This window comes from Phalacrocorax aristotelis, chromosome 4 (genome assembly GCF_949628215.1).
Source record: "Phalacrocorax aristotelis chromosome 4, bGulAri2.1, whole genome shotgun sequence".
In the NCBI taxonomy this organism is placed as follows: Eukaryota; Metazoa; Chordata; class Aves; order Suliformes; family Phalacrocoracidae; genus Phalacrocorax; species Phalacrocorax aristotelis.
The window spans coordinates 47,079,486-47,093,694 of record NC_134279.1 but is presented as its reverse complement, the minus strand read 5'-3'; the positions used below and the strand labels follow the sequence as shown (position 1 = coordinate 47,093,694).

The 14,209-nt window shown below is 37.5% G+C and overlaps 1 protein-coding gene across 13 annotated transcripts in view; it reads right to left on the bottom strand.

Annotated features, from left to right (window-relative positions):
- TENM3 (teneurin transmembrane protein 3) overlaps positions 1-14,209 on the bottom strand; it is a 416,806-nt gene that overhangs the window by 159,088 nt on the left and 243,509 nt on the right. For all 13 annotated transcript variants that reach the window (XM_075091186.1, XM_075091189.1, XM_075091190.1 and 10 more), the window contains one exon: positions 13,298-13,507. In XM_075091186.1, coding sequence (XP_074947287.1) covers positions 13,298-13,507 — 210 coding nt within the window. The remainder of the gene's footprint in view (positions 1-13,297; positions 13,508-14,209) is intronic.

The window sequence follows — 14,209 nt, the reverse complement described above, 5'->3', positions numbered from 1 at the left end:
GATGAGGAGGGGTGATATCAGAAAAAAAAACTGTCCCCTAATCAGTTGCATATGCTCCTAAGGGAACAGGGGATTCATGCCTGCCTCTCCGTAAGAGATCTGAACATTTGACAACACTAGAAATTGAATGGGGTGGTGAATGAGCAGTCTCCGTTATTCATTCATTTACTTTTCTGCACAGGGGAACTGCGCTTATGATGCCTGCTGACACTCTACAGCAGTAATGTAGCAATGGAAACCATCATTCATACTATGGTAAACAATGAATACACCAAGAAAAAGGGATCTAATTTACTAGTGCCCTCTGTGTATTCAAAATTAGAGGCTTTCATGCATCATCACTTGGCTTTGCTCATATCTCATAGTCACTATTAACAGACAGATATGGCAAGAGGCAACTTCTTTCCCTCCAGAGGTTCAGATAGTGTAGTGGAAACACCACACCATTTTAGGATTATTAAGCTACAAAGCAGCAGCAGAGCTTTGCTCTTGGAGGCAGAAATCACAGCAAAGAAGCTGCCTGATACTTACGTCAGCAGAGCATGTTTTTGAGTGGTGGAAATACTGGACGTGGAACTACTTTTTCCCCTTGCTACTCAACATCTCCCAAGGAACCAAACAGAACTAGAGCAGCACTGATGAGGCAGAGAGAGCACAGAATCCTGAGGTTCGCATACTTCATAACTCTTAAAGAGTTTTTCCCAAAGGCCTTCTGCAGATGCCATTGAATTGTTCAACTCTTTGTAACCACGGGAGTATACTTTTCACATTTCTTTAAGCATATTTTAAGTTCTGTTGTAATTATGGGAGTACAGTAATTGGAACCAGAAACATAAGCATACAGTAACTACCACTTAATTTTGCCAATATTTAAGCCTTTATTTGCACTAGTGTAAATTAAGAGTCCCTAACCATCATCGCTAAGATGAAAGTTTAGTGCATTGATTATAGACCAATAGTCACATTTTATTATTTCTGGATCAATGTCAGAGAAAAATTCTATATTTCTAACCATACACAAAAATGCTAAACATCATCTAATCATTCTCTTGATTTTCTTTCTGCCTTTAAATTTCTTGAACCTTCAGTGCAAGCAGCTTCCTACCCATCACTCCAAAATATATACATAGATACCTTCTAGTAGAAAATTCCAGGTGCAAAATTCATAGTCACTGTCTGCTCCTTTAAGGTGTCACAGAACAGATTAAAACTGGGGCAGAACACTATACAAGAACATCAACATTCTAAAGCATGCATGGAGGATATGGAAGCTTCCCCAACTTCCCTAGCACAGAACTAATACTACAGGGTGGGTATTTCTAGAGATGTGTGGTTAAACTGCTTAAGCTTAAGCATTTTATTCTTTACTAGCTCTTGAATTTTAACTCTCTTAAGGACTTTTCCACACACAAAAAGGCGAAAAAGATCTGATCTGTTGTGGCCATGATCATAAAAAATTATTATAAAGTAATGACGCAAAGCTGCATCCAAAGGTCAAGATTGAATCAAAAGAACTTCCAGATAAATTTGTTTAACAGAAATTCTGATCTGAGTATTACTAATGATAAAGCAACTGGATAAACCTGAGCAGGCTGTACTGTTTTACTCGGCTATTATTCTGCTGGTCTTTTTCTACAACACTAACCATTTTAATGTCTAGCTAACAGTATAAATAACTGTAATGGGGGGGGGAAGAATCTCCCTTTTAGGCTCAAAACAATGCAAGTACACTGGCTGATTCCTCCGCCCTGCCCAGGAATGTCCCTCAGGGGCTCCTGTCCCAGAAGGCTTGCAAAGCAGTTTATTCTAGAGGCCTTTTTGGAAGCTAGAAAGGAGTTTCAAAAATATCTAAGCCATCCTCCCTCTCTGCCTTCGGCTTTACTGGCTTAGGCACGCAGTAGCCAGAATTCACTACAATTAGGGGAGACAACAAAGACTTTTAAATGGAAGACTAGTTTAAAATAAGAAATAATCCAATTTGAGTGAGGAAGAGATCCATACGTGATGCTGTGGTGCATTCTGATGCCAATTATTTTGAGTTATTCATACAAAACTGTAAACAAACAGAAAAGTATTCCATATTACAAGCCACTGATTAAAGGCCTTGAGGAAACAGATCAGGAAGGGCATCTGAAGAAAAATACTGCAGTGAATTTTCAGAACCATACATTACAGGGCCTAAGTAACAACTTCATATTGTATCTCTCGAAAAATACATCATAAAGTCTGAAGAAAGAAGTATTATCTTTGAATTAGCCAGGTAAATATGCCAAAAAAGATGCATACCTGGAGATGTCTAAGATCTAAAGGACTTGGAAATTGAGTTTACAAGGGACCAATTATTGTTTCTGTCAGTGGATACTTTTTATTTGAGCATTATTTTATATTCTGATGTCAAGAAGATTCAAATGACGAAGTGCTTCTTTCTAATTTTTCAGTACTAGTAAAAATTACTTTTAAGTTAATTAATAAAAAACTAGATCTTTGGATACTTATCATGTGTTCGCAAGCAACTTCTTTATTAATACACCGCTGCTTTCAGAAACTGCATCTTTCAGCTTTTCCATTTTTATCACCCCCATCTAGAGTGCCTGCTGGCAAATCAGCAGCATGTCGGAAATGGTGAAGAACATGAAGATATAAAAGTGTGAATTTCATGAAGCCTGTTTCTCCCACTATGCTACATACTTTTGGCCAGTAAAACAATGTAAGTACTTAGCTCCAAAACCCCATGTTGCGCATCTCCTCCCAGCAGCAATTACAGCTAGAGTCCAGCTGTAAAAACCTTATGGAGTTGCTGTGCAGATTCAAAGAATCAAAAGAGCAATTCATTAGAAGTGCTTCAGTTGCTTTTTGAATCATTTTCGATGCTGGTGTACACAGAGAGAAGGATGCAAGGTCACCCCATCCTTGCCTTTTCACCGCTCAACAGAGGACAAGCTACCAGAAAGTAACCCAGAGACTTAAGAAATGCCAGAGACAGCGTTTTAAACCCTTCCTGAACACACTGCAGGCCACCACTGAGGAGAAAGAAGGGAACATATGACAAAAAAGCCTTGCGATCTTTGGATTTAAGAATGAAAAGAACATATCAACCCCTTACACCAACTACTAGCAACAAAATCAAGGGAAAGCCTTTCCCTTCTTTGAAGCTTTCTGAATGAAGCAAAAGATACAAACAGCAGCAGCTAGTATTTTGTACTCAGTGATAGCCAAGTCAGCCTTCTGTATATTCAGCTATCATAACTTACGTTTTTGTACAAATAAATTCCATTATACGTTGTTTGAAAGGTACTGCAGTATTAAAGCTTTAAGAAATGCACATAAAATAATATTTAAAAGAATATTGCATGTGGAGTCTCCAGGTTATGGCAATGATGGGATAAGTTTACTGCTGATTGCTGCAAAACAAAGTGTTTATCAGCACAAAGCTGAGTGGGACTGATGGCAGAATTTACAGTAACTGACTCCCTTTCAACTTGGAAGTACCCTGCACTTCCAGTATTTCCAAACTGAGGTTATTTTTTTTTATTGACAACAAAGTATCCCATTACATACACAGAATTGTTCTTTTACACTGTAACTTGCTGCTAACTGTTATGGGATTTATCTTCAAGAGAAGAACAGCAATAAAGAGGCAAATTAATTCAGTTTTCTGTAACTGTGGCAGGGATACTAGTATAAACATACAGAATTCCCATGGAGAGAATATTTTTAGTCCTTTGTAATAGATGATCAGTAACTTAGCAGACAAACATCCTTACATTTTTTTTTCCTCCTGGCCCAGAGAACATCTCTCATACCTATGAAACCCAACGATTAAAATAATTTTACCAATTACTTTGCTACATTCCAGTATGCATAGTCAAGTATGTAATGCAATAAACTATGCCTGAATGGTCTGCTTACCCCATAGCAAGTTACAAGGAAAACTCTTTCCCCTTAAAGGACTTGTCTCTTTGGAGCATGCAGGCTGGCAAAAAGCCAAGGGAAGCTGGTGCTTAAGCAACCAAGACTGAGCAGTGCCTGTGTGCATTGCAATCTCAGCCAACCGCAGTAAATGTTATTGGAGTTTTTGTGCTGTAAAATTGCTGCTTTCATGCCCACTGCATCTGACAATAGCAATCCTTGGCCTTGAATGAGAGAGGAAGGCTGATGTGCCTTCTAGTCAGATCTCTGCGTCCTTAAAAAGTAGGGTTACTACTCCTGTGTACTCCTAATGGGTTAGTGACAAAAGAAATTCATGTCAATGTTACATCCAGACACAGAAAGATGCTAAATAGAGAAGCCTTTTGTGTATAAGGTATAAGAGCAGAGAAATTACACTTTAAGTGTAGTGCTTAAGTTTTTAAAATAATTTATATTTGAAAAGATAAGGCATGTGAAATTAAAGGTGGCAAGTGTTTAGCCTTTTACTTTTCAAAGCAACTTTGAGATAAGTTCTGCTTTCACAACCATCCAATGCACATCTATATTTTTTTTGCTTAGTGACTCAAGCACAAAATCCTCAGTGTTTTTCCTATGAAGACTGCAAGAAGCATCTGCCAGCAGAATTTGCGTGAGTCCTGTTTATTTCCAGTGAGCTGCATGTTTGAAGCACTAAAACATCATCTTCCAACTTACGGCTAGCCAGAAGTGGAAGCCAAAAGCCAACAAGGACACAAATTAGATTTGTTATTTTTGTCAAAGGCTCTTTTTTTTTTTTATAGTGACTTTTTCAACATTATAGAATAAAGCGTGTTTGCAGTTCCATTACAATGACTTAACTCCTGTATCAACCTCCCACTGGCAGCTTCCACTTAATGCAACAGCAACCTGGCTTTTCTCAGAAGTGCAGAATCAGGCCCTAGCAATCATCGGCATTCTAACTAAGGAATAAACTAGGTATTTTATGTATTTGCACATCTTTTTTTCTTCAACAGTAACTAAAGACCCAGTCCCAGCTGAAGGAAGAAACTTTTCCACAATCAATAGGACAGGACAGTGTATGTTATCCTTATTAAATTTATACATTTAGTACCAAGCTGGTAGACATTTGGTGGTCTCCAAGCACCAGCTCCTTACAATGAGCATGACTACATAGCTAATTCAGCTAAAACAAATGAAAAATGAAATGATGGGCCAAGCTTTCACAGCTGGGAAAAAAACATGGCTTTTTTTTAGAAAAACAACCCCCAGTGAGAAAAGCCTAAAGACTAAGAAACCAGAGGATAAAAAAAAAAGAAATATTAAAAAAAAATAAAGATTTTATCAAAACCTCACAACCTTCAACTCATTCTATGTTTCTGGAAGAACTTTTGTGTTCTCAAAGCTATCAAGGCTCGGTGAGCCTTAGAGCTGATAAGTAGGGCTTGTAAAACTGTAAGTACAGGCTGCTGCCACTGAGCAACGAACAAAAGGGAGCATATGCAAGATCTTCAGTGCTCTATTCCTAAATAACTTTTTTAAAAGAAGCTTTTGTATTACGGTACAGAGTTAAAAATATTAGACCTTTCCCTGAAATAAAATAATGAAAAATCATAAGTAACAGAGTTTAATGTGATGATGTAAGACACTTGTGTCTGATCCTGACCCCACACAAGTTATTTGCCGTGCGTTTGCACACCATTTGTATTTCTGGAAGTGAGCCTAAGCAGTAGCTGGCTAAAGTCTTCAGCTGTGTAATTTATAATGAAAATAAACTCTTTATGTGACTGCCTCCTTCTCCTTTTACCTTCTGTATTATAAATTAACTTCTCCCATAAATTTGTTAGAGCCTACTTTTCCCCACAAGAGCAGTACATCCTCATTCCTATCGTGACTTCAGGGATCTTCTGTTAACAAACTGCAACAGAATTTAAATTCGAGCTCCTTATCTTGCAATTAGGAATGTCTGTTCTGTAATCAAGCTAGTCAAAGGCAACGATGTGTGTGCAAGCACTGGCAAGCAAGGAAGCGATGCATTTTTGACTCTCATGTTCATCCATACTGCCAGGTACATGTTTGTTCAGTTGAAGTGATCTGACATTTGGATGGAGCTTTCTTCCTTCGATAAAGCCAGATCTTGCTTTCATATTTCACTGTATTTCAGAATCAATTTATCTTCACAGATTTTTCTTAACTTGCATGTTTTTTGTAATATGATTTTTGATGGAGAAGGGAGGAGGGGAGGAAATGTCTCTACATCAGATCATATCCGCAGTATGATACACAGTTGGCAGGTTGTCCCATCTGGCATGCAGTTGAGTATAAGACGGATAATTTGTCACTCTGAATCCTTTGATTTGTGAAGAGGCCGAAATCATCTTTGTAAAGATATTTTGCTAATGATACAGGAGGTGTGGGGGAGACTGTTCTTTGAAGGCTACAAAGGCCACAATCTGAGTAGAAATAATTGGTCTTGGCTCTTCTATTAAGTAACAGAGATCGAAAACTACAAAAATCTTTAAGTGAAAAACATGACTTACAACAATCAGATATGAGAACTAATTGCCCACCACTTTGCAAAATTTGATTTTGGAGGGGTGAGGGTGACATTGGGGAACTGTAATTTGCTCTTGGCAAACAGACTGAATGCTTAATTAAACTTAACAAATGTACATTTTTGTACATTAAGGGAACAATGTTGACAGAAGTTTGGCTTCAGAACCGAAGAAAGAGGATAAAAAGATGGATTCATGAAACTGAAATCAAATATCAAAAAGGGATCAAAAATAAATTGGCTAGCATTCAAGAGACAATTTTTAAGTTTCTAAAGGAACTATATTTGCCCCAAGCACATGGAACAGATAAATTTGTCGATCTGTACCTAAAGGATATTGGCCTTCCTGTATTGTCTGATTTTTGACTGTAAAAGATTAAGTGCTTCTGTAGCTACCGAGAAAGCCTGCAAGCGCTGCTACACGGTGGCTGAAATGTAAGTCTCTGGCCTCAGAAAAAAGTCAGCATGTATTTTTATAGCACAAACTTACTCTGTATTTACAGAAAGCTTGTCAAATACCTCTATTCAGCATCATGGGCATTTTGAATGTATGGGTATCAAACATTTTCGCTTACAAAATATTTCCATGGGTATGCACATGCCCAGAAGACACTGGCAGTAAATGTGCCTAATCTTTCCTTATTTTCATCCTATTGCTTTTAGTTGTATCTCTACACGGTATACCACATGCTCTCTTCCGTCTTGGGTTATTAGTTTCCTTTTGTCAGCACTTAATTAGTGTTCAGGCTATGTACTGAGTCAAAGGTTTATTCTCATGTATTAATACCTCTAACCTCCTAATTGTTTTCATCCAAATACACCTGACAGAAGAATAAATAGTAGTAATTCTAGAAGTAATAAGGGAACTTGACAGGAACCTTAGAAAAGCAAGAGGCCCAAATTAAAAACTTATATTCCATTGATGCTATGTCTGTGATTCCCTCTTTGCTGATGTATTTGTATACCCAGCTCAAACTGTACTTGTAAGTTGGACCATGTTGCACATTTATGTCCGAATAAAATTCTCCCTCACCGTTTCTCCTCAGATTTTTCCTCAATCTTCTGCATCTCACACCAGCTTACATTTTCAGTTCTAATTTCACTTTATCAGGTTCTGGCCATACAATTAATGATCTTTCCTTGTTCTTTTCTATTAACATTTTGTCCCCAGTTGGCACTCAGAACTCTCACTATTTAGTATCATTAAGAAATTTTATTAGTGCCATTTTTACTCCTTCAACCATGTAACTAATGACAATGTTAAATAAAACCAAGATTATAGCATATCCCTATGATGTTCTTCAACATAACTTGTCCTAGCTTGATCTATTATTCTTGATTTATTATTACAGACTATTTCAAACCAAACAGGTCTGAATTCATTTTTCAAGCAACACATCTTAGGGCCACTGTCAGACCTGAAGACAAATTGTATATACTGATAAAACAATGACAAACTGAATTTATCATGAATTATGAGATAAGAGATAAAAAAAATCTCGTTAGATAATGTGTAAGACGACAATGAAAATAAGGCGTGTGGATACCCAGTTTCCAGGGAATTCACATAGATGCCAGTTCTCAGAATGATGGAGAGAAAAAAAAAGCAAATTTACACTTCACCAAAAAGGCCCAAACAGCTTTTAAGCATTCAATCTTACACCATCATGTGTGCATTTCCTTCTCCCCTAGCACCTTTCTCCCCCTCCGTTAGTTCCCCAATAATCACAACTAAATGGCTGTTGACTACATGGCAGATGACAGCCTGGCTGCTAAGTTCTCGTTCAGCAGCACATGTATTTTCCCTTGTGGAATACCTATGGCGAAGCAGGGGTGGAATAAGGGCTGGGAAATGTTTTGTAGGCACTACAGCAGGACTGCCAGGAAGTTACATGGGGTACTTCCAAGATGTTGGCTAGGGCTGACAATTTGCCATGGGGCTTTTCAATATGCACAGAGTATTTCCAACCTTTTCACAAGCCAGTGGGGTATGAATGGGGAAAACACATTGTCTACCTCCTACTCCCACCGGAGCAAGTGCAAGAGCTGCAAAGGAGGAAAAGATACCTTAAAGTCACTTGCCTCTTCCACTAACTTTTAACACAAATCCCCATGTACACTTCCATTCACACTTCAATTTCATGCTTCTGGTGAGAAGGAAAAGGCAGAAATGGGGAGAAAAGGAAATGGCAGACTGCTTAGTTATGGTGGTTATACATTAATTCAGATATGTGGGCAGAATAAAACATGATAGTTGGAGGGAAAGCCTGAGTTTTAACAAAAAACTCTAATAAAATTCACACCTATGCTTTGCATGTGTGTGGCATCTGGTCATTACTGCTGCTACTCTTGAGCACTTGGCCTGTATTCTCTCAGGTGCTTGTACAAAAGCAGAAGGTTCTGTGTTTGGCTTCTTGACACTGTGGTATGATAAAATACTAATAATTTCCGTATGATAGATACTTCTGTATAACCTCTCCCATCAAATTCTAGTAAGTCATCATGAACTGAAGTCCTCAAATTATGTTTATAAGACAATTATGCCACAGAACATTTGGTGTCTGTAGTGTGAGATGCCCTACAATGAACCTCTGAATATGAAGCATTGTTGTTTGTTATCATTCAACCAGCCTTATTATTTTTACTCCTTCACAGATTAAAATTCAGAGTTGTGCTCTGGACTTCCAAAGTTTTTTCTCTTTGCAGGAAAGCTTAGCCATCTTCTTGAACTGAAAAGCCCATCAATCTGCAACTCACATGTGGCTGGAAGAAAATCTTGTTTATTGTGCATCACCTGGCAGATCCTTCATTGAGGACAACTAAAAACCATTTTATATTATATTGATTTTTTTTTTTTCAGATCTTCCCATCAGATGAACTATCATCATAAACTGTTATTAAGAAACACGAGAACCTTGCACAACTTAAATGTTCAAAAACAGTGTACAAATGCTGCTGTGAAATACATCTTTCTCTGTTATGCATTTGATGGTTCTGCCGTAATGTTTCCCGTTTAGGGGGTAAAAATCCTCAAATCTGAATTTCTAATTCAGACTCTTCATCTCCATTGTCAGTAGTAATCATTAACAATTAACTATATATTTTCTTCATATTCTGTGCTTAACCTAAGAATTGAGCTCTGTATTACTCATTATAATACATGTCTGTGCTGAAAGATAAGCTACTACTAATTTCAATAAATTCCCTTCCAAATTCTGACTAATCTATAATTTTTGGTGGAAAAAGATAAAGTCTGCTTATAAATAATAAATTCATGTATTTAAACATCTTGATGAGCTTAATTACATAAAGAAACCCTTTCCACCTCAGCCATATTCAAGAACCCTCTCCTCCCAGCTCCTGGTGCACTCTCCCTCTTGTTTAAACAACTGTTCCTCTTCCCTGCAGACATATTCAGATACCCCTGTTCCTTATAAATCAGTTTGGTCTTCTTTCTAAAAACAGTAACACTAGTAAATTTTTCTGAAATCAGCAGATAGGCTGACTGCCGGAACAGAGTCAGTACACTGAGCTGCACCGTGGAAAAGAGGAATAAGAAGCAGAATAAATTGGGGGTACTATGTAAAGGAACACGTTACGACTGATGGTCTGAAAATTTATCTCCTCCTGAATTTTACAACCTATTAACACACTGCTTTTAGAGAAAGGAAATTATTCCTAGCAAACTGTCCACAACAGTCCTCACTTGGTCTGAATTTTTAAAGCTACTAGCAACACCTCCATGAAGACTTTTTCTTCTCGTGTGGTCAGCATTTGATAATTGACTTCAGTAATTCTCATTTCTCTTTCAGCTAATTCCTCAAATGAAAGCTAACTCCCATTGGTCAACAAAGCAAAGTAACCAAACCCAAAGGCTTAGATTAATATAAATCTAAACACATGATCAGATCCTTTAAATTTTGAGGGAGTTGACCAAATAAACTACATTGATCAAATGAACTCAGACTAAAGGAAAACAAACGGATGTTTGCATAGACTGAAGAGAGGGTAATTTAAATTGCTATTCACATAAAGTCAATATAAATGAAAACAGTTCAATAATATAATTATTTTTGGTCAGTACCTTTTTTATGCTAAATGCTTCAAAAGTGATTCCCCCACCCCTTACTAATACAAACATCAAAGTCATCCAGAAAATGGCACTGGAGTTATTTTGTACCCATTAACATTACATAGCATGGAAAGCTTTTTTGTATCTGGATGAATTAAAAGACAACTGGTAAAAAAAACCCTTCCTCCTGTGGAAGTGCTACACAAGGTGTATTACTTACCATTTTAGCTAAAGGAAATGCAATACTCAAATAAGACTGTACCAAAGGCCATGATTAAATGGTATTTACTTTCCAGGGTAGATTTGGAGAGAACCACATACTAGTACACTTGGACACTTTTAAGGTTTGGCTGGACAGGGTGCTGGGCCATCTTGTCTAGACTGTGCTCTTCCTAGAAAGGTTGGACTAGATGATCCCTGAGGTCCCTTCCAACCTGGGATTGTTGGCTGTAAAAAGGCTACACAACAATGCAAATCATTGAAGAGAAGAAAGTTGTAGCTAACTTAGAAATTATTAGCTTAATTAGTAAATTCCACTCTTGCCTGTTTTACAAAGAACATGTTTTTTCCCCCATTAGTAGGCCAACAGTATAAGATCTGAGAAACCAACCATAAACAAGTCAAGTAGATAATTCTAAGCAATATGCATATGTACTGGATGAAAGCATCCTTTCTCCGAGCAATGCAAACCCTGATCCTGCAGCGGACTGCAGGGACGGAAGCCTGCTACCACACCTATGGTGGTCTTCTTGTCCAGCAGAAAAGCAAACAAAACCCACTTAAATTATGAATATCACAGATACTAATATCTGTGGTTCGCAAGTTGAGGCACTTCTAAAAACAAGTCTAATCTTGTGGAGAGAGAGAAAGATCATTAGTTGTATTATATGACCACCAGCCCTACTAGATTATGAGTGTACAAGTATCATTGATTTAATCCTTTGACAGTGGGAAGCAGAAACTGCAAGCACTTCTATTGCACATATACACTGAAGGGGCGAATCACAGATGTTTGCAGATAGAGGAGACAGGGGAGCGTAGTGAGAAGAGAGAGGGGAGGCGAAAATGAACACGGACTTACAGGGTGTGCTGTGTTTCCCTTCTGCTTAGCAAAAGTCTTACCAAGAACAACTCTCTCAACATACACCATGGTGTTAACTTCTGTCCTGCTTGTTATCAAAACCGCCCTTATTTTGTCCTGCTGAAAGGCCAAGACTTGACTTGCCACGGGACCAGCTGAAATTATTTCAGCTCATCTGGGGTGAAAGGAGTTAAGGAACATTCAAAAAGGTTGGCAAACTCATCCTGGCAAGCAACTGCTGAAAATTTCAGAAGCAGCAAAATGCTAAAACCTAAAGGAACGATGAACACTTATTAGCTTCCTACAAGGCTAGGTGGTGTAAGGAGTTCATCCCAACTATTCAAAAGTTTTAGTGGCTTTCTCTTGCTTTTACGTTTTTCATTTGTAGAGGAAGGGCTGATGGATACAGTAATCTAAATGTATTGACTTACTGACCTAAACCAGGCTAACTTTTGATAACGCATACATTTTCTACACAGATCTTTATTCCTAGACATAAAGGAGACATCTTCATAACATACCCTGAATATGATAATGTACTACCATTTTTTTGGTGTTCGTCACAGATTAAGTATTGAGCAATTTGAACATCCAAAAGTAAAGTTATCATTGCTAATTTTAAAGATATTAATCCAAGCCCCTAACATGGAAAAAAAATTGTCAAATTCACGTACATAAGTGCTCTTAGCGGGTTGGCCCTTCAGACACAACACCGAAATTACACTCAAAGCTAGGAAAAGAAGCCCAAAGACTTTTTGTTCTGCAAAATAACTCTGTCCAACCAACTGATAAGCAATCTGTAGGAAAATACTTCTCCCAACCCCCTCTAGTGGTTCATTTGTAGGAGAGTTCTTTACAATCAAAAGACGGAAATGGGTCTTAGAAAATGAAGAGGCTTGTTCCAAGCTTTGCTGATCTACTGGGGAAGGGCTGTGAATTAACAATTATTCTTCAAGTGTGCCTACTGCAAGAAAAGCTGTTCAATCATACAACAAGAATGGAACCCTGTAGCTATTATTTTTTATGTTTAAAAAAAAAAAGTAAAAATGGGGTTTCTTACAGCATGATGTATAAGTGGGCACTGGTGTTTCAAGTATTGGTCACTCCTGTTGATTACTTATACTGTTTGGGAGGATGAGAAACATGGAAACATACATCTCAGGAGCCACCGTTGCCTGCTTTCACCACACAGCTCTCTTCTTCTAGATCTGCTTCTTCAACCTAGAGTGCCCTATCCAGTAACATATAAATCCCATTCTCCTGCCCCAGGGAAACTAAAAGAACAGCTGGAACCTGCTGAACTTGAGGTAGTAGAAGATAACTTTTACATTATTCTGAAGCTAAACATCATTACAGTTTAACCGACTTCAGTTTACCCTTTAAAAAGTACAACTAAAGGCTAGTCACTTGCTACAGATTACATTATGTAATAAATCATTAATGGCTATTGCTTCATATAAGTATTGCATTTAAAAAAAAAAACTTAAATGAACTTTTATATACTAGAAGTTACTTTCTACTCTTGCTTATCCTACAATAAACTATAAACATCATGGTCAACATTTAAAGGAAAATAAATTTAAAATACAAAGTCATTTTGATATCTTTAATCTTTATAAGGCAGTTTTAAAGGGATGGAAAATAAAAGGGTATTCAAACTATGGACAAAGTGTCCTCTTCTTACCATGACCTGGGACAGACACTGAAACAGTACCGGTCTGTACTAGATATGAGCTGGCAGTATAGTCCTCATCTGTATCAGAGTCCTGAACTGGCTGGCTGGCATTATTACTTAATAACCACCTCTGGTTGTCATGGAGATTGGGTGATGGAGGAGGGGAGTGTAAATGTTCAGTAACTGATGGACTAGATGAGGAGGATGGCATGGGAGGACCTATGGAAAAAAATAAAAAAAAATTTAAAATATGGGTCAAGGTTATCACATGAACAACACATCGTTTATTTTTTGCATCACTGAAAGGATAATAGTCTACTTCAAACAACAAAAAGAGATGGACAAAGAAAATATGACAATAGCATATAATAAACTGCTTTAAGTGCTTTAGAAAACATAACACAATGTATTTCAATGGATGGTGCCTATCACTACCTGGGATTCCAATGTCTCTGCAACACAGAATGACAGAGGAACGGGTGCCAACTGAAACGAAATATTTGTTGTACAGCCATTTGAAAAATACAGTATTTTATATTTTTCAAGTCTTTAAGCAGAACAAAAGTACTGAAATATATGGCCAAATCAAGGGCTGCTTCTTTCAGTGGGACACTCCTGTCTAAAATCTACCTATGGAAGAAAGTAATACAGATAAGCGGAAAAACAGGAACAATTTTCCAAGCTCACACATGTAGGGAAACACAGAGACTTAAATTTCTACCATTTGAGTTATTCTGACAGGAATCTAAGTTTTAGCAGCATTTCTCAGATACATATACTATTTAATACCTATTAAAATGTTTCATCTGTCAAACTGCATTTGTTTCACCTGTCCATCTGCACAAGATGTTTTAAAAAATGCATACACAATGACTACATCCCATTTCTACATCTTGAAAGTATCATAAAGGCATCATGGAG